Source organism: Podarcis bocagei (assembly GCF_964188305.1).
Source record: "Podarcis bocagei genome assembly, chromosome: 3".
Lineage (NCBI taxonomy): Eukaryota > Metazoa > Chordata > Lepidosauria > Squamata > Lacertidae > Podarcis > Podarcis bocagei.
Genome location: NC_138127.1, coordinates 107,173,466 through 107,200,372, shown reverse-complemented (window position 1 = coordinate 107,200,372; position 26,907 = coordinate 107,173,466). Strand labels below are relative to the sequence as shown.

The 26,907-nt window shown below is 47.8% G+C and overlaps 2 protein-coding genes and 1 long non-coding RNA gene across 6 annotated transcripts in view; all 3 read left to right on the top strand.

Annotated features, from left to right (window-relative positions):
* Positions 1-8,113, top strand: part of MSRA (methionine sulfoxide reductase A) — a 231,565-nt gene extending 223,452 nt beyond the window's left edge. For all 4 annotated transcript variants that reach the window (XM_081188826.1, XM_081188828.1, XM_081188827.1 and 1 more), the window contains one exon: positions 6,252-8,113. In XM_081188826.1, the coding sequence (XP_081044952.1) occupies positions 6,252-6,410 (159 nt within the window). In that variant the 3' untranslated portion in view covers positions 6,411-8,113. The remainder of the gene's footprint in view (positions 1-6,251) is intronic.
* LOC308584266 overlaps positions 1-26,907 on the top strand; it is a 480,133-nt gene that overhangs the window by 431,939 nt on the left and 21,287 nt on the right. The window lies entirely within an intron of this gene.
* PRSS55 (serine protease 55) lies at positions 10,042-17,377 on the top strand. The gene is made up of 5 exons (XM_081188774.1): positions 10,042-10,240; positions 10,488-10,683; positions 12,856-13,097; positions 14,510-14,652; positions 16,949-17,377. The coding sequence occupies exons 1-5, from the start codon at positions 10,186-10,188 to the stop codon at positions 17,354-17,356; spliced, it is 1,044 nt and encodes a 347-aa protein (XP_081044900.1). The 5' UTR covers positions 10,042-10,185; the 3' UTR covers positions 17,357-17,377.

Below are 26,907 nucleotides of genomic sequence, written 5' to 3'. Positions count from 1 at the left end.
GCATGCGTAGTCCACCAGGATTGGCGCTGTGAAACTATGATGCAAAAAAACCCCTAGACTCAGTGAGTGGTGCTGGGCAATGCAGGCCGGTTGGTGCTGCTTGAGATCTGTTTGCATTGCATCCTGTTTTCCTCCCTGTGTTCCTTTTTCAAATGTGTGCATTCCGTTTCATTTTCTTGCACCATTCGGAGTTTTTTTTGTGGCGGACAAATGGGTTGACCTCTATCACAATCACAAATGGGGAGAGTGCTATTGCACTCATCTCCTACTCGCGAGTTTTCCATGGGCATCTAGTTGGCCACCGTGACAACAGGATGCTAGCTTAGATGACCTTTGGGCCTGATCCAGTGGGTTTCTCCTTACATTATTATGGGATAATGTGAACCCAGCAGTGAAGGGCACAGAGGCAAATTGGTCTCCGCTTATATGTAACTGTCCATGCTGCCTAATATGCATTTTCCATCTGGTCAGCCAGTATACAAAATTTATGTTCGTCAAGCTCTGCACTGAGAAGTAGTTGCACAATTGACCAAATATGACAGGGACCCATGAAGTGCAGTTACAACTTTGTATATCCGAACTTCCTGGTTCTGTAGATGTGCCTCATTGCAGTGGCACAGAGAGTGGCGTATGCTAACCTCATTACTGTGGAGCAAGGAGGTCGTGCCGAGGCCCCTATGATGCAGTCGCAATTCTTTTATAACAGACTAATGCCCAAAATAAAGCACAGTGCGCTTAATGGCAGCCAGTAAGGTCTTCATGATGGTGGTTCTGTAGCAATTAGGGATCGGGGAGGAATGCGCTTCGTCCGCTTTTCACAGTGGTCCAGCCCAATCCAACACTCCTGAACTCTCAGAACTACACAAATTACACTGATTTTGCAGTGCATTTTCAGTGTGCACAAAGTAGGCAGAGGATGTGCTCATAATACATGCTTTACAGGTGAATGCACTGAAATGCATCAAAAAGTGCATATTTCATGTAAAATGTATGTCTTTTACATGAAAGGCACATGCAAAATACATACGATTCAGTGATTGAAAAATCCACTTGCCGCTGGGTGGCACCGACCTATGATCATGCTTGTTTGAAGGCTTGGTGGCTAAAGGAATCAGTAGGAGATAAGGCCATGGTCCTAAGCATTCTTTCTTTGTGTTTTGCTTTCCCAATTTTCCCCCCACCCTCTTACTTTGTTAACCTGGTCTATTGCTCGGTAACTTACCTGTCTGTATAAACCAGTCCTCTTTCTGTCCATTTCATGCGTCAGAAGCAGGCTTTTGTCTACCAAACCTCATGATGTAATAAAGTCATGAACTTGCTCGAGCGAAGTACTTGCATCACAGACCATGATGGAAGGCCTTATTGTGATCTTCTGGTCACTCAAGACGGGTCAATGCCATGGCTCTGGAATATGCTAAAAGGATCCGTTGCTCCTCTCTGCACATTCCACAAAACGTAGGGGCTGTCATGCATACCCTTCTCTCTGTTGTTGAAGTTTTGGCCTGATGGTTCTCCCTCTCCCAATTGTGCCTCGCAAGCCTTGTCACGTTCATTCAAGCCGTGTAAACCAACATGGGCTTCAAGAGTCACAGGCGCTGACCAGAAGGGCCTTGCTCACTTCCTTTCTCTCTGGGCACAAAAGACCCCCACGCTTGCTTGGCTTCGCTGTTCATTTTGAACAAACAACTGGAGCCAAAGCAACCAGATGAGACTGACATCTGTCTCTTTAACTCTTGCCAAGTCACTGCTGTTCCATGGCTGGCAGGGAAGGAGAGGGGCTGCAAACGCCAAGTTCTCTTGGAAAGGCACGGTGCATTCCTTGTTACTCTCCCTCCCTCCATCTCCCTCGCCTGCCTCTTCCCTCTCTCGCATCTGGTACTTCTGCCATGGCTGGAAAGAGAGCAATAGGATGGAAGTCGGGGAGGAGATCAACGCTAACAGGGGGACAGAGCCTGTAATTTATAAGACCACACCTTGTTTAAAAGGCAGAGAGAGAGGCCCTGCCATACATTTAAAGCACTGCCATACACTTTAACAGCTCCCTGCCCCCAAAGAAATCCTGGGAAACGTGGTTTGTTAAGGGTGCTGGGAGATGTAGCTTTGTGAAAGCTCTCCTCTAACACCTCTTGGCACCCTTTATCAAATTATAGGTCCCAGGATTTGCCGGGGGACGCCGGGCCTGTTAAAGTGGTACAGTGGGAATGTGGCGTGGGAGGTACTAGCCCTCCAGAAGAGATACAGCTACCAAGGTGAGAAGAGCAATAGCTGCAAGGACTAACACACAGTAAAACAGAAGAAGGTTTTCAAGAGGTGCCCGATCCTGGAACCGTGCCTTTCTTGGAGCACAACACCCCCTGCAAAATCTCCAGCGTTTTGTGGACAAATATAGGACCGCTCTTGCCCAGGTGTAATACCTGGGAGAGTCCCAGTCAGTCAGTGTAGACCCGTCTTAACCAAACAGGTGCCCTCCAGATAGTTTGGTCTAGCTCACTCCTTCCCTGACTATTGGCTGTGCCAGTTAGGGAAGCTGTAGTCCCCAAACAACTAGTCTGAAGAAGGCTGCTGAAGGCAATTCCGAGTCAGCTGGACTCTTGGTCTGACATAGACAAGGCAGTTTCCTGCCTTCCTAACACCTAATATTCCTAAGCATATGTGCTTTTTATGCCATTTCAAAGAAGCCTTCCCTGATTTTTCCCAGCAGACAAATTATGGGCAAGCACGTGGGTGAGTGGCTTCCTAGTGGATTAGTCAGTTGGGGCTGTTTCAGGAAAATGGGATTGGGTGAAGTGCATGCTGCTATAATGCCTAAAGGAAAGCGCAGGGCTCATCCACACTTAAACTTTGCTCCACATTTCTAGGCAGAGGCCTGGTCTTTCCAGGTTCTTGTTCAAGTGCATTGGGGGGGGGATTACCTTGCTGCTCCCCCCCCAACCCACTATTGGCCACTGATTAGGAGCAAACGGCAATTCACAGAAAACCTACTCCATTTCAGTGGTATTGATCAGGTTTCCTCAAGGAAAGCAGCAGGGCAAAAAACAACAACCAACCAAACACTTGGATACGGATCGGGAAAGTTCATATTTTTGCCTAGAAAGTATGCAGGGCTAAACCTGGATAAACCTTCAGCCACATACACAGATTAACTTTCTCCTTCATATTGGAGCTTCCGCAACTTCCACCAGAGATGGGAAACGGGGCCGTTCCAATCTTGCCCCAATAAATTTATCGTGGTCATTTCGTCTTGCTCACAGTCTGGTTGGCCTCCATAGTCCAGTGGCTATTTGGGGGAGAGGGGTGCAGCCAGAAGCTTAGGTGTCCATTGCGATGGGCAGATTTCAAAGTAGTCAGCTTCACGGGTGAATATTTCACATTCAGATCTGCAGGGGTTAAAAGCAAAGCACGGTTCCTGTTTGGAGGGCAGAAAGGGAGCCTCTGAGCAGGAGTTGTGCCCAGAGCTGGAAAAAAGAGAGGGCACTTTAAATTATTCTCTCTTTTTTTTAACTTAAAAGTCTCCTCTGCAGGACCGAACAGCCTGTCCTAACCCCTAGACCCCTTTCTGGGATTTTAGCAGCTGGTTTCGTCAGCAGGCCAATATAAGGAGGGCACAGAGGTCAGAGTATGAGCTCCTGTCCCTGATTTATCAGCTGCCACCAGCAGGCTTGTGGCAAAAGCAAGGTCGGAAGCCGATCCTGCAGCAAGCGTGCGTGGGCCGCGCAGAGACTGGCAGGGTCTGGAAGGCTCCTTTTATCTGCTAGGAGAACGTGGGCGAGTTACAGGTCGAAAGTTGCTTCTCTGCCAGCCAGAACTGGCGCCTGGGCCGCCTCCCGTTGCGTCCTGTTCTCAGATCTTACGTTCCCAGGAATGAAGAAAGGTGACCTGATTTCTGCTATCCTCAAACCGCAGGATGACGGTTTGACTTTGCTCAGAATTCCAGCTGCGTGCAAACTCCGCTTTAGCCGCTCTGCCTTCAGAAGGGCATGGATGGATGTATGTATGAGGATCAGGATGCCATTTAAAACGAAAGGGAGCACAGAAAGGCCAAAGTTGAGCTGCTGCTGTACGCCTTTGGCTCAGAGCCATGTTCCACAGAGCTGTTTTGCTGGGAGGGCCTTTCGCTGACACAGCATTTTGGGGGAGCATCCTTTGTTTATTCACAGCACACCACTTTCAGACTTCGGATGTAAACAAGAAAGCCTTCCTTTTCTTCTCTTTTTCGCACCATCTTAGACTCCCCACGGTATGGTGCCAGCAGCCAAAACAACAGTCCAACTCCGTGGAATTGGATTCTTCCAAACACCTTTTCCGCCGTTAGGGAAATACATTCCCCCCCTCCTTTTCCTCCCCCTGGAGCCATGCCTGCTTTGCTAACTGCGAAGACTCAGGATTTAACTATTTATTTGTGTGTTGTAGTTCACCCTGCTCTTTGTTTCATCTTCACAACAACCCAGAGAGGTAGGTTAGGCTGAGAGGCAGAGACTGGCCCAAGGTCACCCACTGAACTCCATGCCTGAGTGCGGATTTGAACTGTCCTCTCCGGTTGTCCTAGTGTGACACGCCAACCACTAAAGCAAACTGGCTCTCTTGGTCACATTCCCCCCGGGCTCCTTTGGGAAGAAGGGCAGGATATAAACTGAAGAGATACATAAGTAAACAGGGTTCAAGGAAACCAACAGGCTTTCTCCTACATTCAAATTGTCCGCACGTAAAAGGCAAAGGTAGATCTGTTGGTCCATGGAGAAGGGGAAACTCCTCAAATCCACAGCTAGGCAATGCCTTTATTAAGGTCAGCTGAAAACATTGCAAAATAGTGGCAAGCTTTCGAGTTCTCAGGACTCGAAATCAGGTGGAATGCTACGCATAGCAGGGGGTGATGGGGAACAAGAAAAAAACTGGGGGGAAACCCGACAACAGAAAGACCCAAAATTGGGCTGTGTGCTGCCTTCTACGAGGTCAGCTTATGGACTCAGTTCCAAGATGGATATGGCTGGCTGGATATGTCTCTCCCAGGTGATTACAGATATCAGGTTACTCACCTAATGGAGAATTAGCTGCTCCCCATTTCTGAGAAATTGGCTCTACAAAAATCCTCCCACTCATTCCGTTTCCTTCTTGGCTGAGATTGCACTATGTAAGAACCATTTATTTCAACCCAAAACTTTGGCAAGATAAAGGGGTTAGATGGGATCCCCCGTAGCAGCGGAAATAGCCAGTCGTTGCCTGGAGGAATTGGATCAAAGCAATCCGTTTTTTGCAATCGGCTGATTGTAACAAGTCTCTGGTATATAGTGAATGCCCCCACCCCCATTTTCTGTAGCACAGTAGACCTAGATGGCTACCATTCTGGAAAGCAAGTGAAAGTAATTTCACACACACCAATTTGCTTCCAATTTGTTCTCTGAAAGCTGGGGTAAAAAAAACCCCCACTTTCGCCGCCTCCAAGCCATGCAACTAAGAGAAAAGGTTCTTTAAACACGCACCCAGAAATGGAAGGAAATCAACAATAAGGAAGGAACTCTCATGGAACTGGAGCATCCGGTTGGCCACCGTGAGAAAAGGATGCTGGAATAGATGGACCACTGGCCTGATCCTGCTTATGTTCTTATGTCCTCCCTGGGTAGAGCCCACCCTGGCATTGTGGACTCCTCTCCTGACGCCCACATATAGAGGAGGGGGCCTCCACGCATATAATTCAGGCATGTCCAACAGGTAGATCGTGATCTACCGGTAGATTACTGGACGTCTGCGGTAGATCACTGGTAGATCATTGGCTCTCTCCCCAAAGATGCTGAACAACTGTGACTCCCCTAAAAAGAGCTCAACATTTTACCTCCTCAACAACTTTGACCCGAACCCCCCCCCCAAATGGGCCTTCCTCCTTCCTAAACAGAGCTCAACAACTTTGACCTGAACTTTGTTCCTAAACAGAGCTCAACAACTTTGACCTGAACCCAAAAAAAAGGGGGTAGATCACTGCCAGTTTTTAACTCTGTGAGTAGATCGCAGTCTCTTGGGAGTTGGCCACCCCTGATATAGTTCATGCAGAGACTTCTCTGGAATTTGCAGCCCTGAACTATCAGGTTTGCAGAGTCCGGGGGAGTTTTCACATGTGCAACTGTGTGTGTGGAGACCCCCAAGCTATAGAATCGGGCTCTAGCCTCTGATTGTTGGCTGGTGGATCACGCAAATGAATTTCTTACCTCAGTGCAAACAATTCCTAATGGGATTCTCCCTCCTTTTCCTCCCTCTTGCAGGTGTTGACGGAGAATGGCTTTGGCACGATCACCACTGAGATCCGCGAGGCTCCAGAGTTCTATTACGCGGAAGAATATCACCAGCAGTACCTCAGCAAGCACCCTAATGGCTACTGCGGACTTGGAGGCACGGGGGTTTCCTGCCCCATCGGCGTCTAAAAGCAATCTATCCTCCTGCGACCACCTCAGCACCTTAAAGCAAGATGTCGGGCGCAAAGGGACATGCTCTGAATCTTTTCTACCGTTGGACTGCAGTCTTCGGGGTGCTCTCCCCACGAGTGAATGCCGTGAAATCAAAGGCACCTGCTTGCAAGGAAAGGCTGAGAGCTGAGCTATACATTTAGCAGAGCCACACGCCTGGAGTCCTTGTTGGACTCCACCACTTCAGGATGCAGACGGGGAAAATCATTTTTGTTTCATGCTCCTCCATGTAAGTAAAAATCAGCTCATCGGATGCCTCGTGTACTGCCATAGCCTGGAATATTAGTTTTCTACGCACAAAGCGTTTGGGTTTTTTTTAAAAAAAAAAAAGAAAGGGGAGCGTTCAAAAACGCACTCCCCCAATCTACATTCTGAAGTGGTGCAGTCCAGGAAGGCCTGTAATGTGTATTTTTGCGGAATCTACATGGCTCGGAATCCCATCACAAGCACCTCGGTGGGCGTAGTCTCTGCAGTGGAACCCAGGGATGGACTGAGTGTTTCACGCTGTGTGCCAACATTAGCCCTGGAATCTGAAGGGGGTGTGGAAGGCAAGGCTGTGTGTTCCCATGCAGGAGAGAGAAGAGATAGAAAAACAAGATGATGGGGGTTTGTGTGTGAAAATCTTTTGAGAAGCAGGCAACAGAGAAAGAGCAAAACATCTGCACACCCCTCTAGCTTCTTTGCTCATACTTGCAAAGGCCCCGTTCGGTTGTTCAAGCCCCGTTCATGGGGTTAGAATATTTTGCAGGGTTGGCGGGAATATTCTGGTTGCCCCCACCTTCTGTTGTTTCCCTGTCACCCAACCTCCACCATCCTTCATGCACCCGGGCTGAAGGTTTGAAGCAAGCAAGCTCTGCAGACTCCCCCCCCCCCCAGGATTTAGAAGCCAGTCTTGTAGAGTTCTGTATCACCAGCATGACACCCCAGCGTGAGGAAAGCAGTCTTCACATCTCCCAACGCCGATTCATGCAGCGGTTTAGGGGCGAGAATGTGACGAGAGAGGGTGGGGGTGACAAGAATGGCCCTTCTTCTCCCACGATGGAATCCTAATGGTGTGAATTCGTTTTGAAACTGCTGCCAGAGCTCCCTTATATCAATCTGTGTTCAGCTAATGCCTTAATTCTGTGGGTTCAGGCAGCCACAGATCTTTTATGTGTGCTCTTGCAGAAGTTAATTCTGTCGGAAGGCATTTCGGGAGGGGAGCTACGTGGGCACAACTGAGATGCTTTTGCAGCTGTGGCATATAAAGCTTCTGCTATCCTCTCGGGGCGGGGAATTTGCTGGAAATAAGTGTGAAAATTGAGAGCTTGGACTGTGGGGAAATCTCTTGACTGAAGGAGGAGCCGCAAGGTTTGATTTCCGTAGCATCATATGTGCAGTTTTATAAGATCCTTGGCCCATGGGTACCCTTCTGTTACTGCCCCAGATGGCTATGGCATGCAATTCCCACCCCTATCCCCCCAAAAAGGACTCCTGTGATTCTCTCCCCAGTCCTTCACTCAGTTGTAAAGAATGCAGTTGTTTCTTATTTGCGAGAGCAGCTGCGACGTGGGGAAAGCTGAAGAAACCTGGCTTCCCTTGACCCAGGGGGTGGTCTGGATCGGTAAGGAGACTGTATCAAATGTAATGCAATAAAGAGCTTCAGGTTGCTAAGGAAAAAAGATGTTTTGTGCTGTTATCTCGAGTCCACAAGCCTTGGAGCTGCTTTTTGGCTCTGTACAGTGAGGCTGCCGACCTGAGCTTGGAGACTGTTTCATTTACCACTCCCCTCTGTAAGGCTACAGATCAGGTCCCTCCATAACTGAGATTTCTGCAGAGTTGCCCGCCGCTGGAACGCCAACCATCTAATCAACCCTTGCACCACCGTTCAGCCCCCTTCCATCTGCTCTGCCGTGGCAAACAAATGTGGGTTGAATCGTTTCAATGGCCACGTGCTCAAAGCCACTGTCCCACGACTGCTTCAGGGCATTCTCCTTCCGCCCTGCAGTTGGGTGGTGGGAATGGGTCACGGGGCGTAGGCGCCAACTCCCCGGGGCACCCATGAAATTTCCCATGGAGGGGCCGGGCACCCACAAATTTCGGTGCCAAGGCCATGCACTGCATGGCACCCGCAGTCGTGGGGCCAAACTGGCTCGGTGGTGAGCAACATTCCCCCCCACCACCCATCCTTTTCAATGTTTGCCCTTGGTTAGGGTCTAACATGTGATTCTGCCCTCCTTCCCCAGCTGCCCCCCTCATCCTTAGAAGGCATGGTTCCTATAGTAACAGAGCGCATTGTGTGGAAGCGTTATACCTCCGAATTGTTCTGTTGTTCACCGTCAAGGAAGCTGGCCCTATCTAATTTCCTAGGCGCAGGGGTGAAAAGGGGAATAGAGTATAATAGCGCTGCAGCTGATTCTTTACTCGTGGCTGCCTTTACCTCTTTGGTTAGTATTGGCCGGGTGGCGGGAGAGTGTTATTTTTTCTCCCGCTGCTGGGTGAGGGCCTCTGGCACAGGAAGGCCCATTTCCAAGGAGCAGTAAGAAATTGCAACCTTGAAGCCGCCGTGCTTTTTGCACAAAGAGATTGGATTTATTAGCAAATCGGATACCACGGGCCTTGAGCTCAGCAAGTGTCTGGAGCGGTTTTTCTCATTCCGGAAAACAAATGCCCCCCTTCAGCTGTTTGGGGCTATATGTATCGCTATGCTGGAAAGAGGTTTCGCTCGGTCTCTTATGTTTGTAACTGCTGCGCATGGATGCAAGACACACCTGCCCATTATCGCCATGGTTTTTTTAGGCATTTCTGCAACCCACCACATAAAAGGTTCCTGGTTATTTGTAACCTGGATTGTGACACTGCGATCTGACATAGCTAGAGGAGCTGCCATATTGGGCCCCATCTGCCCTATACATTGAAAGCAGATTTTCAACCCAAAATGCATACAAAAAAACTCACAGAGCAGATGCATTTGTCACTAGATTCCTGGTGGGTTTTTTTACATTAATATACTGTATTTTTCGCTTTATAAGACGCACCAGACCACAAGACGCACCTAGTTTTCGGAGGAGGAAAACAAGAAAAAAAATATTCTGAATCTCAGAAGCCAGAACAGCAAGAGGGATCGCTGCGCAGTGAAAGCGGCAATCCCTCTTTCTGTTCTGGCTTCTGGGATAGCTGCGCAGCCTGCATTCGCTCCGTAAGATGCACACACATTTCCCCTTACTTTTTAGGAGGGAAAAAGTGAGTCTTATAGAGCAAAAAATACGGTAATTTAATTTCTAAAATAGCAGGGGTGGGGATTATGCTACATGCCCGGAGACTGGTGGTTATTTGTGTGTGTGTGTGTGTACACACACACACACACACACACACACACACACACACCTCATTTGAAAAGCCACTTCCCTTTTCTTCCTTGGGATTGCCAAATCTTGACATTGGCTCCCTTGTGACGCTTCCTCCTTTCAGTATTCAGATGTCCCCCTGGGGAATTTAACAGAGGCTAGACATCCGCAGACTGACGGCCTTCCAACTCACTGCCAGACCCAGCATTCCATTATGACATCACCGCAAGGGAACAGGCTGGTGGGTGACATCACATGGGGACTGGCAACGTGGGAGGAGCTGTGAGTGATGTCACTTCTAGGCAAACAGATTGCTTATGTCCCGTACAATGAGGAATGATGGGATTGCTGCTTGTAGCTTCTGGTCTGAACATGAAGACAGAGGGCCTCTTTAGAACGAGGCTGAAATGCTACAGCGCCTTCTCCTGTTGCTAGCATCCTTCATGAGAATCTCCCATACAGGTAGGCGGATTCTGTTTCCGCAGTACTTCATTTATTCCTGGTACCTAGGTGGCAAAAAGCCCTCAGTCTTGGTGCTGTCCACAGGAACCAGGGGGGAAAAGAAAACGGGTTTGAAACACAAGTCATCGTACTGCAAGGCCCATGGCCAAGACACACGCTTCCAGCCAAGCCCGGGCTCACTTTCCCTAGTCTGCCATATGGGCACAAATCTTGCAGGGAATGAAATAATTCTGCTATCTCTTGACAGAGCCACAGGCCTTGCCCCCTGTGCATTGTGGCCTGTGGCCTGAATTCAAAGCCATCTCAGGATCGGGAACAACGACTGCCTCCGAGATACTTCCCTGGCAGGCCAGCATCCAATCCAATGAGCTGCATTTCTGTGGAGGTGTGATTCTGAGCAGTTGGTGGGTCCTGTCTGCAGCTCACTGCTACACGGAGGAACTGTGAGTACTGAGGATTCCCTTTAAGTAGATAGCAAGTTGTCTTTAAAAAAAATAAAATTCCCTGTGTTATTTTAATGGATGAATTAAGAGTATGATCCATAAATAACCTTTGTCCCTGAGGAAGCTCACTCTCCAAACACTCTTTGGAGCAATCTTCAAATAATAATACTATATAATAATTGCGAATGCCTCCTTTGAGTATGGATCCTAAGCACCATCCATACACAACAGGGAGGGATCAGCAGGCTCACGTTCAAATACACACACACACATATATAATGAAAATGTAAGAATGTCGTCATGCTGCAGTTCACCTGGCTGCAGACAGGTGGTGCTATGAACTACACTGTGATGGCAAGCTTGGGTCTCAGAGCTGTTAGGCCATTACAACAGGCAAGGAGGAGGGAACTGGAGATGAGAACCAGGGAAGGAGGCAGGAAGGCAGCCCACCTAGGTGAGCAAGCATTCCAGGCAAGCCGTAGAAGTTTGACATGGCCTGTGGGGAAGGGGTGGTTTTGACAAGGTGCAAAGAGACACTCGGAGGGCGAAGAGGAAGGAAGCAGAAGAGAGAACGGAAGACAGACAAGTCAGCCAGGCAGCACATGGACCAGGTGAGCGGGTGGGCATCCCAGACAGGCAAGTGGGTGGCCCAGGGGTGCTTTGGCAAGGAGTAAGAGGAGCAGCCGTGTCTGTGTGTGTGTGTGTGTACAGTCATACCTTGGAAGTTGAACGGAATCGGTTCCAGGAGTCCGTTCGACTTCCAAAACGTTCGGAAACCAAAGCGCGGCATCCGATTGGCAGCTCACCAAAACGTTCGGAAACCGGAACACTCACTTCCGGGTTTCAATCATTTGGGAGCCGATTTGTTCGGGAGCCAAGGCATTCCATATCCAAGGTATGAATGTGCTAGAAAAAAGAATACCTAAGGAGAGGGAGGTCATAGAATCATAGAATCATAGAATGTTGGAAGAGACCACAAGGGCCATCAAGTCCAACCCCCTGCAAAGCAGGAAACACCATCAGAGCACTCCTGACATATGGTTGTCAAGCCTCTGCTTAAAGACCTCCAAAGTAGGAGACTCCACCACACTCCTTGGCAGCAAATTCCACCGTCGAACAGCTCTTACTGTCAGGAAGTTCTTCCTAATGTTTAGGTGGAATCTTCTTTCTTGTAGTTTGGATCCATTGCTCCGTGTCCGCTTCTCTGGAGCAGCAGAAAACAACCTTTCTCCCTCCTCTATGTGACATCCTTTTATATATTTGAACATGGCTATCATATCACCCCTTAACCTCCTCTTCTCCAGGCTAAACATGCCCAGCTCCCTTAGCCGTTCCTCATAAGGCATCGTTTCCAGGCCTTTGACCATTTTGGTTGCCCTCCTCTGGACACGTTCCAGTTTGACAGTGTCCTTCTTGAATTGTGGTGCCCAGAACTGGACACAGTACTCCAGGTGAGGTCTGACCAGAGCAGAATACAGTGGCACTATTACTTCCCTTGATCTAGATGCTATACTCCTATTGATGAGGCCCAGAATTGCATTGGCTTTTTTAGCTGCCGCGTCACACTGTTGGCTCATGTCAAGTTTGTGGTCAACCAAGACTCCTAGATCCTTTTCACATGTACTGCTCTCAAGCCAGGTGTCACCCATCTTGTATTTGTGCCTCTCATTTTTTTGCCCAAGTGCAATACTTTACATTTATCCCTGTTAAAATTCATCTTGTTTGTTTTTGCCCAGTTTTGCCCAGTTCAAATGGCTTAATGCTTAATGACTACTAAGCATGCCCATTGGACAGTGCTGCTCAACTGTTGGGTGGGTGGAATGGAAAACTGGGCAAAGAGGGAATAGAATGGAGTGTACTGAAAAAGGGCAGAGCTGGCTTTCAGGAAACCTGCACAAGAATGTTTCCCACTGCAATGTTTTGCTGCATCTTCAACTTTCTGAGTACCAGCCTGAGGCTTTGCCTCTCGTTTGTTTTGCTTCGTCTTGGGAATGGTGGGGGGTTGGGGGGAGAGCGTATGGATCCCAGCACACAAATGTTGCCCCACAAGCCCTCCCCGCCCTTTCTAAGCTGTTTTATGCTAATTCAAGTCATTGGTTCATTGGGACACAGCCCTGGGGTTCATTGTTTGATCTTTGTTGATGCTCTGCCTCTGTTTCCTTTGTCCCCAAGTCCTTCAGATCTCCATGTGGTGGTTGCTTTGAATGGGCATGAATTGGAGAGAATGAAGTTGGACAGGGTGCTCATCCACGAGGACTTTGACTGTACAAACCTGAACAATGACGTTGCTTTGCTCCTGCTGGCCTCCCCAGTAGACTTCGGTGAAGAGAGGACTCCCATTTGCCTGCCCTTGCTGCAGGACCTCGGAGTGTGGCAAGACTGTTGGGCTGCAACTTGGAGATCCACCACACCTGGTATTGCATTTTCTAGTCCAGGGCTCAGTCAAAAATACTCCCCTGAGTTTGCCGCACACACATGCACTCGCTGCTGTAAGTCGGAGCAGATGGGGTGTGTGAATGTGCAGGTATCCATTGGCTCAGTCTGCACTTCAAGGTGAAACGATCAAATCCACAGTTTCCGAAACCACATGCGAACCCAAACACAGCTGTCCCCTTTGAAATTCGCATTTGAATTTTGCAGTGCAGTTCTCCAGCCAAGTATCGTGCAGAAAATTCATAGGCTCGTGTAATGTGTACATGAAAACTCAAGTACTGGTGTAAAATAATACAGAAAAACACATTATGTTAGGGAGAGTTGCTTTGTAAAAATGTGTGCGTGTGACAAAATTGCATAGAAACAAGAAATTTGTACTAAGGTGCTGATTAATTCTCGTGAGAACTTTAAAGGGTTTTCCTCCCCAAACTGATAGGAAGATACAGATAACCGAACTTAAGGTTTAGGGAGATTTTAGGAATGAAAAACGGAGAGAAACCAAAACTGTTGGACTCTGAGCTTGATTGCAGCAGCTAGACTGCTGACTGGGAGTGGCTGCCGAGACCACATAACACCAGTCTTGAAAAACCTACATTGGCTCCCAGTATGTTTCCAAGCACAATTCAAAGTGTTGGTGCTGACCTTTCAAGCCCTCGGTCCAGTATATCTGAAGGAGCGTCTCCACCCCCATCGTTCTGCCCGGACACTGAGGTCCAGCTCCAAGGGCCTTCTGGTGGTTCCCTCCCTGGCAGAAGCCAAGTTACAGGAAACCAAGCAGAGGGCCTTCTTGGTAGTGGCACCTGCCCTATGGAACGCCCTCCCATCAAATGTCAAAGAGAACAACAACTACCAGACTTTTAGAAGACACCTGAAGGCAACCCTGTTTAGGGAAGCTGTTAATGTTTGGTGCATTACTGTATTTTAATATTTTGTTGGAAGCCGCCCAGAGTGGCTGGGGAAGATGATGATGATGATGATGATTATTATTATTATTATTAAACTGGGAACTCAATGGCTTGTGACAGAGACCTCCCCACGAGATCTCACTGGGAAGAACCAGCACAAAATGATCTAGAGCAAGTGGAAACACCAGCCTTTGTAGCTGGCAGGCTATAGATTTGGCCTCTGAATTGCCCAGATCTTTTGTCCTTGCCCTTGCCCTGGCCAGCAGTGCAACCTCTTTGCCTTGACGCCATGCCACCAGCATCCAAGGCCCCTCTTGGGCTTCGAGAAACGCAGGCTCTCCTTTTCCCAATTCCAGAGCAGCACAAGTCTCCGCGCTGCACAGAGCAGTGAGGCCTAAATGAAGCCCCCGTTGTCCCATTCACCCCTCTCACCTCCTCCCGTCATTTCTGAATGGCGCTGCCTCCCCCTCTTTCCTCTGTGCCTGCAGGCGACGAGAACACACCGACCAGAGTGCTAAAGAAAACGGAAATGTCTCTGGTTGGCGGGGAGACCTGTTCCAAGAGCGTACAGGGGCTGACGGAGGGCATGCTGTGCGCCGTCTCTGACGAAGGAGGGAAGGAGACCTGCAAGGTATAATGTGCCTGGCCCTGTACTGCTGTGCCGCAGGCTGGGGAGGCAGGATGGATGCGGTAATGATCTTCGATTTCTTCCCCGGGCTTCCTGGGGGCTGCTAATGTTTCTCTGCACAGCCTCCGGAGAGATGGGGAAGACTTATTTTAGCAAGCTTACATGTAGGGGAAGTCCTGGTCACCTACAAGGATATACAAGCCGCGTTCTCCAGTCTTGTTTTAAGTCCCAAAAAGGGGGAGATGTCTTCATGTTCCTTTATCCCTCTTTTTGATTATGTTTGTTCCTCGCCCTCCCTTTTCTCCTTCCGTCTCGTTAAGAGTTTGTGTGTAATCTTCGACACCTCCCTTTCCATGGAGGCGCAGATTGCAGCTATAACAAAGGCGGCATTTTTTCATCTCCACCAAGCTAAGCAGTTGGCTCCTTACTTCTCTCGCCGTGACCTAGCCACTGTGATCCACGCAACGGACTGGATTATTGTAACTCGCTATACATGGGGCTGCTCTTGAGACTGACCCAGAAACTCCAGCGGGTGCAGAATGCCACAGCGAGGCTCCTTACGGGGTCTTCGCTGCGGGATCACATTCACCCGGTGCTTTATCAGCTGCACTGGCTCCCGGTGGAGTACAGGATCAGGTTTAAGGTGCTGGTTTTAACCTTTAAAGCCCTATACGGCCTAGGACCCTCGTACCTACGGGACCGTATCACCTGGTATGTCCTACTGAGGACCTTACGGTCTTCAAACAAAAACATTTTGGCAATCCCGGGCCACAGGGAGGTTAGGCTGGCCTCAGCCAGAGCCAGGGCTTTTTCAGCCGTGGCCCCGATCTGGTGGAACGCTCTGTCCCAAGAGACTAGGGCTCTGCGGGACTTGACATCTTTCTGCAGGGCCTTCAAGACAGAGCTGTTCCACCAGGCCTTTGGTCAAGGCACAGTCTGACCCCCTCCTTTGGCAATCCTCACGGAACTCTAGCCCCATGGTTGCCATTAATCTGATTTGAACTGATTTTATAGTGAACTGATTTTAGAATGTTGTATCATTTTACTGTTGTTAGCCGCTCTGAGCCTGGCTTCGGCTGGGGAGGGCGGGATATAAATATTTTATTATTATTATTTATTATTATTGTTCCCTCCTCTCCTTCCCCCTCCTCATTTTCTTCTCCTGCTTTTCTGCCTCCGCTGTTACACACTGTGTGTTCAGAGGAGTGAGCTTCAGGGCTTCCCCCAAGCCCGAACTCAACAGAACATAGTTCCAGCACCTCTCAGGTGGGCGCCATTGCCATTATAGGAGAACGAGGGAGGTGTTTTTGGTGAATTCCAGCCCCTCTTTTTCTGGAAAAATAGCACTGGTTGAAACTGTATGGAAAATGCAGAAGGGAAAGGGAACAAGGGAGGGTGAGGAATTAATGTGGGGAATTTATAAACCACGTGATTACTATTTATTATCTATGGTGCACCTTCGACGTCTCGGGGGCTTTGAAGCTTCAAGAGCAGAGGACTCTTGCCTTGAGGGGCACCCAATGTTCAACACAGTGTAGATAACGAAAGGAAAGGCATGAATGGAGATTGGGATAAACGGAGAAGAATGGGCCTTTGTTTTGGTTGAAACACAGGCTCAGAAAATGTCTCCATTGAAGTTTTTAGTAACAAAAAAAAAACCCCTAAAGTGTCTGGGTTATCCGATAAAACTGAAAATCCACAATTCACGTTAGGGCCATTCCATGATTAGACCAACCCAGTTGTCACTAAACTTTGGAGAAGCTTTTGATGCTTAAAGTCATTTGATGTGTAGTCATTGAACACCTAGGCTGATGATGAAGGATTGTGGAAAACTCCCAACATTTGCGCACTATTTTCTGGTGTTTTGGCTGCCCATCAAGTGGCTTTTGTGTGAATTTTGGGGCTTATGGAGAGGAAAGTTTGCCTATGGACCTTGAGAGATTTGGGATACCTAACAGGTGTGTAACAACCCCTCACTGCAATTAATAGTGCAAAGATGGCAGCTTCCTTTCTGCTTCTCCAGAAAGTAGGGCCCAAAAACAGTGCTTTTGAATTGCAGGAATGAAGATTCCAACTAAACCTTAGGAATAACTTTCTGGCAGTAGGATCTGTTCAGCAGTGCAATAGGCGACCTTGAAGGTTTGTAAACAAGAGTTTGGGTAGCCATCTGCGAAGGATTCATTCGTTGCAATTCCTACGTTGCGGGGGCTGGACTAGACGAACCATGGGGTCCCTTCTGACGCCACAATTCTATGAGGATGTTGACCTCTTTCTCTTGTGTCCTTCTGACCTCTCCCAGGATGACAGTGGGGCTCCTTTGGTTTGCACTTCCGGAGAAGACAGGAGATGGTTTGCGGTTGGACTAGGCAGTCAGGGGGAGGCCTGCGAAGGAAAGGGCAGCCCCGCTGTCTACACTGTTGTTTTCAGCTACCTCAACTGGATAGAAGAGGTAACAGCCGAGGAAGGGAAACCATTTATCGCCGAAGGAGTGGACGTTGTTGTGGCCGATTCTGAAATCCCTCCTCCCGGTTTGGCTGAGATAGAAGAGGTGACGGCTGAGGAAGAAAATCCATCAATCCCCGAAGGGGTGGACGTTGTCATAACTCATCCCGAAATCCCCGTTCCCGGTTTGGCTGACTCTCCCTTCCTTTCTGCCCCCTGTGCCGTTGCTTCTGTTCTGATGTCGATACTTTTCCGTTTATTGTAATAAAATCCGCTTTGCAAACGCTCTCTCTCTCTGTTGCAAGAGTTCTCGCTCGCTTTCTTCACGTGTAAAATAAATAAAGCTCCGATAAACGAAACCTGAGGGCCGTCAAATGAACATGCTTCCTGCACGTTCCCCCAGGGCTGACTTCTTGCAAGTAGTTGCACATTTTGCAATACGGAGGGACATCTTGTGGTTACACTGCGCACTGCAGCCAGAGAGAGGCTGCGCTGCAACAGAAGATGCTGTGTACATACATCAACTGCTGCTGTAGGCTACAGACCACCTCTGGCCCACCCCTGGCAATCCAGAATTTGCCTCTGGCCCTCCTCTCTCAGACCTGCACCACCAGATATGCTACTCCGGGTCAGGATGCTACAGGAGTGTGTGTGTCCCCTTTTGACAGATGGGCAGCATCACTCACCTGTCAATCACCTGATCTCAATCTCCATGACATCATGATGGGAGGAGTCGTCCACAACATCTGGAAGGAAGCCGGTTGCAGAAGGATCGTTTGCATCACTGATAGTGCTGTTATTAATGGGTTTTGCCTCTCTGTATGCTCGCAAATCTGCAGTAAGAGCAATTGTTTGCAAAGAGGCTGCTGAGAAGTTCTCAGCGGGAGATGGGAATTATTCCTTCGCACCTTTATCTTTCCATTCCCTGCCTTGTGGAAAGTTTCCCCCTCTTCCTGCCACTTTCCTCACCCTCTGTGTCATGTTTTTTTAAGGCTGTTTACTGGCAGTGGGGGAGAGAAACTTTCTTTATCTCTGTACAGCTCCTGGCATGTATTAGGCATTCGAATCAATAGTACCGACCATTTATTTCTTAGATAAAACAGAAATGCTTACCAAAAAAATACACCAAGGCAGCATTCAGCATGCAAAATTACAATGAGGTAGATAAAAACATCACCAAAGATTAAGATTAACGTTTTTGTTTAACCCATTCTGCATTCCACATATTGGTAATTACTGTGATATTTTCTTTTCCAAATATGTAGAAGTATTCGTTAAACCTCAACAAGTGTAATCTTTCTCCATGTCTGCTCTGATACTGCTTTTCTTCTCTCAGCCCTTTCTTTTTTCCCCTTCTGTAATTTTATGCCTTCCCTTGTAATTTTAAAACTACAACAATTACACTTAAAAAATCAGTACAAAAAATAATAAATACTAGTTGTTGTTTAAAATAACACTTTGCAAAGGCATGCACTTCCACACAGTTCTAAAGATAAAGGGACCCCTGACCATTAGGTCCAGTCATGGCTGACTCTGGGGTTGTGACGCTCATCTTGCTTTACTGGCCGGGGGAGCTGGCGTACAGCTTCCGGGTCATGTGGCCAGCATGACTAAGCCCACCTAGCAATTCAAAAGCACGTCAAAGTGCAAGTAGATAAATAGGTACCGCTCTGGAGGGAAGGTAAACGGCGTTTCCGTGTGCTGCTCTGGTTCACCAGAAGTGGCTTAGTCATGTTGGCCACATGAGTCAGCCAGAGTCAGCCACGACTGGACCTAATGGTCAGGGGTACCTTTACCTTTACCTTTACCTTTTACCGTACTTTTCCATGTATAAGACTAGGTTTCTTTAATTTTAAAATTATGTTCAGAATTGTGGGTCGTCTTGTACACAGATACAATCTCCCCCCATTTTCTCAATTAGGAATCCTCCCAAATAGAATCATAGAATCATAGAATCATAGAGTTGGAAGAGACCACAAGGGCCATCGAGTCCAACCCCCTGCCAAGCAGGAAACGCCATCAGAGCACTCCTGACATATGGTTGTCAAGCCTCTGCTTAAAGACCTCCAAAGAAGGAGACTCCACCACACTCCTTGGCAGCAAATTCCACTGTCGAACAGCTCTTACTGTCAGGAAGTTCTTCCTAATGTTTAGGTGGAATCTTCTTTCTTGTAGTTTGGATCCATTGCTCCGTGTCCGCTTCTCTGGAGCAGCAGAAAACAACCTTTCTCCCTCCTCTATGTGACATCCTTTTATATATAAATAGGGGGTGTCTTATACATGGGGGCATGTTGTACACAGAAAAATACAGTACTTATCCCCATGGATCTTTCAATGGATGCTACATTCCTTTTGGCAAGCAGCACATCAGTGGGGAGCATGGGAGAGGGAGGGCAGGGAGATTAGAGGGGGAGCCAAGCAATTAATTAGCCAAGGCAAATAGTTCCTTGGAAGAGGCTGAAGGAGGCCCAACTCAGCTCCAGGGGCCGAGTCTCCAGCTGCAGACCGCACTGTCCGTTCAAAGAATGGAGTAGTTCCTTAGCAAAGCCCCTAGATGGCAGCATTGCCTTCCCCACCCACTAGGTTTCTTCCTCCTCTGGAATATCTTGTGTTCTGCCTAGCAATGAGCAAACACTCCTCTGCTCGCTTCAGAACTGATGCCGTCTTTTAGGAGCTTTCTGGGCAAACTCTTTTTGGGGAAGGAACAGTTGTGGAGAGACGAGACTTGGTTTCTGAGAGTCTTTCCCTAGCTGGTCATGCCAGCCCATGCAAGCGCATAAGTGCCTTTCTGTGCTGCCTCGTGGGAGTTTGCTGTTCTTCCAAGCGCCTGGCATGGCAGTGGGAGATGCCAGGGGACGAGGTTCCTTTCTTTGCAAATCAAGAGAAGACTTGATGTTCATATTGATTTGAGTTATAAAGGTATTTCTAGACCGCCCTCTTGCAAAACCAGGGTGCTGTACCTTTATACAGTCATACCTTGGGTTACAGACGCTTCAGGTTGCATTTTTTGGGTTAGGGACCCGCCGAAACCCAAAAGTACTGGAATGGGTTACTTCCGGGTTTCAGGGGTCATGCATGCGCAGAAGCGCGAAATTGCGCCTTGCACATGTGCAGAAGCGCCAGATTGCAACCCGCGCATGTGCAGACACGCTGCTGCGGGTTGCGAACACTGCAGGTTGCGAATGTGCATCCTGCATGGATCACGTTCGCAACCCAAGCACCCACTGTATAAAGGTAAGTTAAAGGACCCCTGAGTGGTTAAGTCCAGTCAAAGGCAACTATGGGGGTTGCAGCACTCATCTCACTTTCAGGCCGAGGAAGCTGGTGTTTGTCCACAGACAGCTTTCCGGGTCATGTGGCCAACATAACTAAGCTGCTTCTGGCGCAACTGGACACCATGACAAAAACCAGAGCACACAGGAACGCCGTTTACCTTCCTGCCACCTAGTTATCGACTTGCACTGGCGTGCTTTCGAACTGCTAGGTTGGCAGAAGCTGGGACATAGAAAAGGGAGCTCACCCCATCACGGGGATTCGAACCACCAACCTTCCAATTGGTAAGCCAAAGAGGCTCATTGGTTTAGACCACAGCGCCACCCTTAGCAGACAATATAGAACAATCATCAAAATGACTTAAGCACTCAAGAACTGTGTGCTCAAGAACTGCATAGGTTTGTTGGCATTGAAAAGTGTTCAAGGGACCCCTGAAAGTCAAACGTGAGGGTGCCTGCTGAACCTCTGCTGGAAGAAGAAGAAGAAGAAGAAGAAGAAGAAGAAGAAGAAGAAGAAGAAGAAGAAGAAGAAGAAGAAGAAGAAGAGTAGTAGTTGTAGTAGTAGTAGTAGTAGTAGTAGTAGTTTGGATTTGATTTGATATCCCACTTTATCACTACCCGAAGGAGTCTCAAAGCGGCTAACATTCTCCTTTCCCTTCCTCCCCCACGACAAACACTCTGTGAGGTGAGTGGGGCTGAGAGACTTCAAGGAAGTGTCACCCACCATGTGGAGGAGCGGAGACGCGAACCCGGTTCACCAGATTACGAGTCTACCGCTCTTAACCACTGCCCCACACTGGCTCTCAACTGGAAGACTGCCCCATGGCCTCAAATCAACTGGGTGAGGCAGGAACCACATAAAGAGCTTGCGTGAAAGAGTCCAAAGGATTTCCCCAAGCAGATAACAAATTCATTCTAATATTTTTGTAGGCAGTTTAGGCCAATACACGTGTTTTTGTGATGCAATTTCCCCTAATACAACACCTTTTTGTTTCATTTAGGCATTTTAATGCACACTTTCTCCTTATTTACAAATTTTCACGTGCGTCCTTGGGCTGGAGAACGGCACCACAAAATTCAGGGAAGTGCGAATTTTGAAGGAGAGTCATGTTTCTGTTTGTGCACTGCTTCAAAAACTGAACTGGATCATTTCTCTTTTTTATATATATAATATTTTTTATTAATTTTAACATACAAAAATTTTAGACATACCACACAAATTATTTTACATATATCCTTATTTGGACTTCCTTCAGCATCTCTGATAGCCTTCCGTCTTAATGATTTCTCCTGCAATTCTTAACTTAATATTGCCTTTACATTTTCTAACAAATCATTTCTTCCTTTCCATTTTTACAATATTTCTGAAATTACTCCTCACAGAGCTTCTTGTAGTCCTACAAACGTAATTTGATCATCGCAAATACTTTTCAGATACTCAGTAAATTTAGTCCAGTCTTCGGTAAACTTCTGGTCTCGCCGATCTCAGATCCTTCCTGTTAGCTTTTCTAATTCTGCATAGTGAACTGGATCATTTCTCATTAGAGTGCAAACAAAAGTGAATTTATCCCCCACCCCCCACCCCGACCTTCACATCTCTACTCGGAAACTCACATAAATGGATCTGAGAAGATGGGGGAAGTTCAGTCTTCCTCACCTTTTTTCTTGTTTTGTTTTCGGCAATAATATGAAGGAGAGGAAATAAAAGGGAAAAAAGTTGTGAATGAACAATAACAGAATGCCCCCCCCCTTCACACCTTGCTCTCCATTCAGACTTTTTGACAATCAACAAGGTCATTTGATTCATTCAGTTCTTGGAGTAAACAAAGACTCGCAATAATAAACCCCCCTTCCCAACCCCTGCTGCCGTTCTGCCTCCCCCCCACCGCCTTTTCTCTAAGAATAGATGCCTTCCAGGCCCCCCTTTTACCTTCATCTCCCTCTGAGAATCCGACTCGCTGCCACTTCCTCAGACGGATTTCAGGGCTTCCAGAAAAGGCTCACCATTTCCTCTTCAGTGTGGGAATCGCACCTTCCCTCGGTAACATCTGCATAGACACCCCGGTCATTCTCATATTTGTTTGTGTTCTCCCTCAAACCTAAGAAGCTGCCTTATATTCAATAACATCATTGGTCCACCTAGCTCTGTAGCTGTGGTCTAAACCACTGAGCCTTGCCGATCGGAAGGTTGGCGGTTCGAATCCCCGCGACGGGGTGAGCTCCTGTTGCTCTGTCTCAACTCCTGCCAACCTAGCAGTTCGAAAGCATGTCAAAGTGAAAGTAGATAAATAGGTGCAGTGGTACCTCGGGTTACAGACACTTCAGGTAACAGACGCTTCAAGTTACAGACTCCGCTAACCCAGAAATAGTACCGGGTTAAGAACTTTGCTTCAGGATGAGAACAGAAATCGTGCTCTGGTGGCATGGCATCAGTGGGAGGCCCCATTAGCTAAAGTGGTGCTTCAGGTTAAGAACCGTTTCAGGTTAAGAACAGACCTCCAGAACGAATTAAGTTCTTAACTCGAGGTACCACTGTACTGCTGTGGCAGGAAGGTAAATGGCATTTCCATGCACTCTGGCTGCCTTCACCGTGTCCCGTTGCCCCAGAAGTGGTTTAGTCCTGCTGGCCACATGACCTGGAAAGCTGCCTGTGGACAAACGCTGGCTCCCTCGGCCTGAAAGTGAGATGAGTGCCACAACCCCTTAACCGTCCAGAGGTCCTATACCTTTTTTTAACACAGATTGACAATGCTTTTCCAGGATTTTCAAGCAGTCTTTCCCAGCCCTACCTAGAGATGACATTGGGAGTAGAACTTGGGACCTTCTGCATGCAAATCAGCTGTACTACCACCAAGCTAAGGTCCTTTCCCTCTCTTGCCAAGCAAACTAAGATAAAAAAAACCCCACACTAATAATTATGTGGCGATGGCCAATGTCGTTCAGTGGTGCTGGACTAGGACTAGGGTTCAAATGCTCTCTCAGCCACGAAGCTCACTACTGACCAGGCGCCATCTCTCAACCTAACCTACCTTGCTGGATCAGTGTGAGGGTGAAACGAGGAGGGCAGGAAAACCATGGGTGCTGCCTAGCACTTCTTTGAGAAAAAGTGGGATATAGATGAAATGGAGACAGTGAGAGATTTTACTTTCTTGGGCTCCATGATCACTGCAGATGGTGACAGCAGTCACGAAATGAAAAGAAGCCTGCTTCTTGGGAGAAAAGCAATGACAAACCTAGACAGCGTCTTAAAAAGCAGAGACATCACCTTGCCAACAAAGGTCCGTATAGTTAAAGCTATGGTTTTCCCAGTAGTGATGTATGGAAGTGAGAGCTGGACCATAAAGAAGGCGGATTGCCGAAGAATTGATGCTTTTGAATGATGGTGCTGGAGGAGACTCTTGAGAGTCCCATGGACTGCAAGAAGATCAAACCTATCCATTCTGAAGGATATCAGCCCTGATTGCTCAGTGGAAGGGTAGATCCTGAAGCTCAGGCTCCAAGACTTTGGCCACCTCATGAGAAGAGAAGACTCCCTGGAAAAGACCCTGATGTTGGGAAAGATGGAGGGCACAAGGAGAAGGGGACGACAGAGGACGAGATGGTTGGACAGTGTTCTCGAAGCTACCAGCATGAGTTTGACCAAACTGCGGGAGGCAGTGGAAGACAGAAGTGCCTGGCGTGCTCTGGTCCATGCGGACACGAAGAGTCGGACACGACTAAACAACTAAACAACAACAAAAGATGCAATTGATAGACAGTAGAAGAGTTGTCCTTGGACTCCAACTCCCATCGGCACACCAAAGGACAGGAATAATGGGAGCTGTAGTCTTAACAGCATTTAGAGCAGCCTTTCTCAACCTGTGGGTCCCCAGATGTTGTTGGACTACAACTCCCATCACCCCTAGCTAGCAAGGCCAGAGCTCAGGGATGATGGGAGTTGTAGTCCAACAACATCTGGGGACCCACAGGTTGAGAACCGCTGATTTAGAGGGTCACAGGAAAAGACACCCTTGGTTATTGGGAATTTAAGGAGCCCACAGAGCTCCTACTGTCTCCCATATCTGCCCTGCAGATATCCAAGTCAACACAAGGTCAGAGGAAAGTGGGGAAGCCTCTCTCTAGGCCGCTACTCCCATGGATGGGGAATCGGGGTGGATTTGGGGGTTAGGGAGGGCAGCGGAGATAGGAGCCAGGGATTCTCCCACTTGGACTTTGGCTTTTCAAGGGAGAAGACATTTTGCTTTTGGTTGCAGAATCCTGAGCTGGATCACTGGTTCATTGCAGTCTACAATGATTGTCTCCAATGAAGCTGAATGTTGGAATATCCAGGACAAGAGGAAGTCTATTGTGCAGAGTTAAACTATGGAACTCGCTGCCACAGGAAACAGTGATGGCTCCTAACTTGCATGGCTATAGAAGAGGAATCCATGGAGGAGAGGTCTATGGATGGCCATGTTGGGTTCACAGACTGCTATGTGAGATAGTAAGTCTGCAGGCTTGAGGTTGCTAGCTGTTGCAATCAGCCTCCAATACTTTCTGGGTCAGAAAGACTCAGCAGTAATGTGCTGTCAGTTGATTGGCTGTCATCGGTTTAAAGGGGAAACCTGTCCAGCAGTAAGTGGGTGGTGTAGAGGAGTGTGGTCAGAGAGAGAGAGTTAGAGGTCTTCCTATGTGCCTTAAGGTGCAGCCAGATACTCTGTTTGACTGTATGAACTGCGCGTGTATTATAGCCTGTAGATATTTGTATATATATAAAGGTAAAGGTACCCCTGACCATTAGGTCCAGTCGTGGCCGACTCTGGGGTTGCGGCACTCATCTCGCTTTACTGGCCGAGGGAGCTGGCGTACAGCTTCTGGGTCATGTGGCCAGCATGACTAAGCCGCTTCTGGCGAACCAGAGCAGCACATGGAAACACCATTTACCTTCCCGCCGGAGCGGGAGCTGATACATTGGTGGAGTGTGTGCCAATGTTTGAATGTTAGGTGTCCTGGGAATACATACAGTTCGCCCCAGGAATATGTACAGTTCGCGGGGTCAAATCCCCCAAAAGGATGCTACTTTTTTTCTGTATGCCGCAACAGCTGCGAGAATATTGTTAGCAAAGAATTGGAAGAAACAAGATTTACCAACTATCAAAGAATGGCAGATGAAGATGATGGACTATATGGAACTTGCCGAACTGACCTGGAGACTCCGAGACCAGAGAGAAGAGACGGTGGAATAAGTTTAAGGAATATTTGAAAAAAAAAATGTTAATATTTAAACCCTAGAATAGCTTTGGAAGTGGATATAGGCTGTAGGGTTAGAAGTAGAAGATAGGGTATTTTAAAATAGTATTATTTTTAAGTGATAAAATGTGAAGGTATTTTTCAGTATGATTAAAAAAAAAGATGGTTTGAAATTAGGATATATCTAAACTGCTAAAGATGAAGTAAAATGAAAATCAGATAGGTGGGACTTGGGGAAGTCAACTTAATGTTTAGAAAATAAGGATATGACAAGAATTTGTTCATATTGTTTGTCTTTTCTGTCTGTGTTTTTTATTTGTGTTATAAAATGAAAAAAAAAATTGGGGAGGGAAGAAAAGGGAATATATACAGTTTGGCGGCTATTAATTTGGCACTATTGGGAGAGCCACAGTTGGAGAACTGAGCGAGTAAATTGGCTTTCTCTCTCACGCAGGCCAGTAAAATGTGGTGGGGCATTCCTACAAGTATAATAATAATAATAATCTTGGCAGCCTCTGGCTACCCAAAGTATGAATGAATAGGAGGACCGAAGGAAACACCTGCTGAGAGAGGAAATCCAGGACAACTTTTATTATCCCTCTTCACAGGTCTATTCAGAACTACATTGGGGTTTCCTCTTCCCCTCATGGGTCCTTCTGCGCTCATTCATGGTGAAGAAACGCAGGCTGCTTCCATGTCAGTCTGATGCCAGGGAACACCACCCAGGCTTCCAGACCTTCCACCAAAGGTTGTTGTTCTGACGGCCGCCAGATTCCCCGGTGAATCATTATCATGGCAATTATTCTTGAATGGGCGATGTTGCAGTTGCGTGGGATGATTCCCCGAGTTGTTGTGGTTGTTGTTCTTTTCTTTTTCTCTGAATGCGCTTGGCAAACCCAGCTTCCCTTCTGAAGAAGCGAGCGCTGTTTTAGTAAAACACAGCGGATGCCCTTCCACGCCTTACGTGACAACCGGGATCCACCGGTGTTTCCCGTGGTGAAGGCATGCATGGTGGCAGAAGAACACATGTTCCTCCTGAACATGGACTGTAGATGGTTGTGGGGAACTAGGTCACAGAGTCATAGGATCGGAGAATTGCAGAGTTGGAAGGGTACCCCCAAAGTTCAGCTAGTCCATCCCTCCCTACAATGCAGGAATCACAGCTAGAGAATAACTGACAAGCTGGCCCTCCAACCTCTGTTTGAAAACCTCCAAGGAAGGAGAGTCCACCAGCCTCTGGGAGAGTCCAGTCCACAGTCGAACAGCTCTTACCATCACAAAGTTCTTCCTTATGTTTAGCCAGAACCTCCTTTGT

Excerpts from the sequence above, each read along its gene's own strand:
- PRSS55 (XM_081188774.1), top strand. The coding sequence starts at position 10,186 with ATGCTACAGCGCCTTCTCCTGTTGCTAGCATCCTTCATGAGAATCTCC. Across the intron at positions 10,684-12,855 it reads CACTGCTACACGGAGGAACT|TCCTTCAGATCTCCATGTGG; the intron begins GTGAGTACTGAG and ends TTTGTCCCCAAG. Across the intron at positions 13,098-14,509 it reads TTGGAGATCCACCACACCTG|GCGACGAGAACACACCGACC; the intron begins GTATTGCATTTT and ends CTGTGCCTGCAG.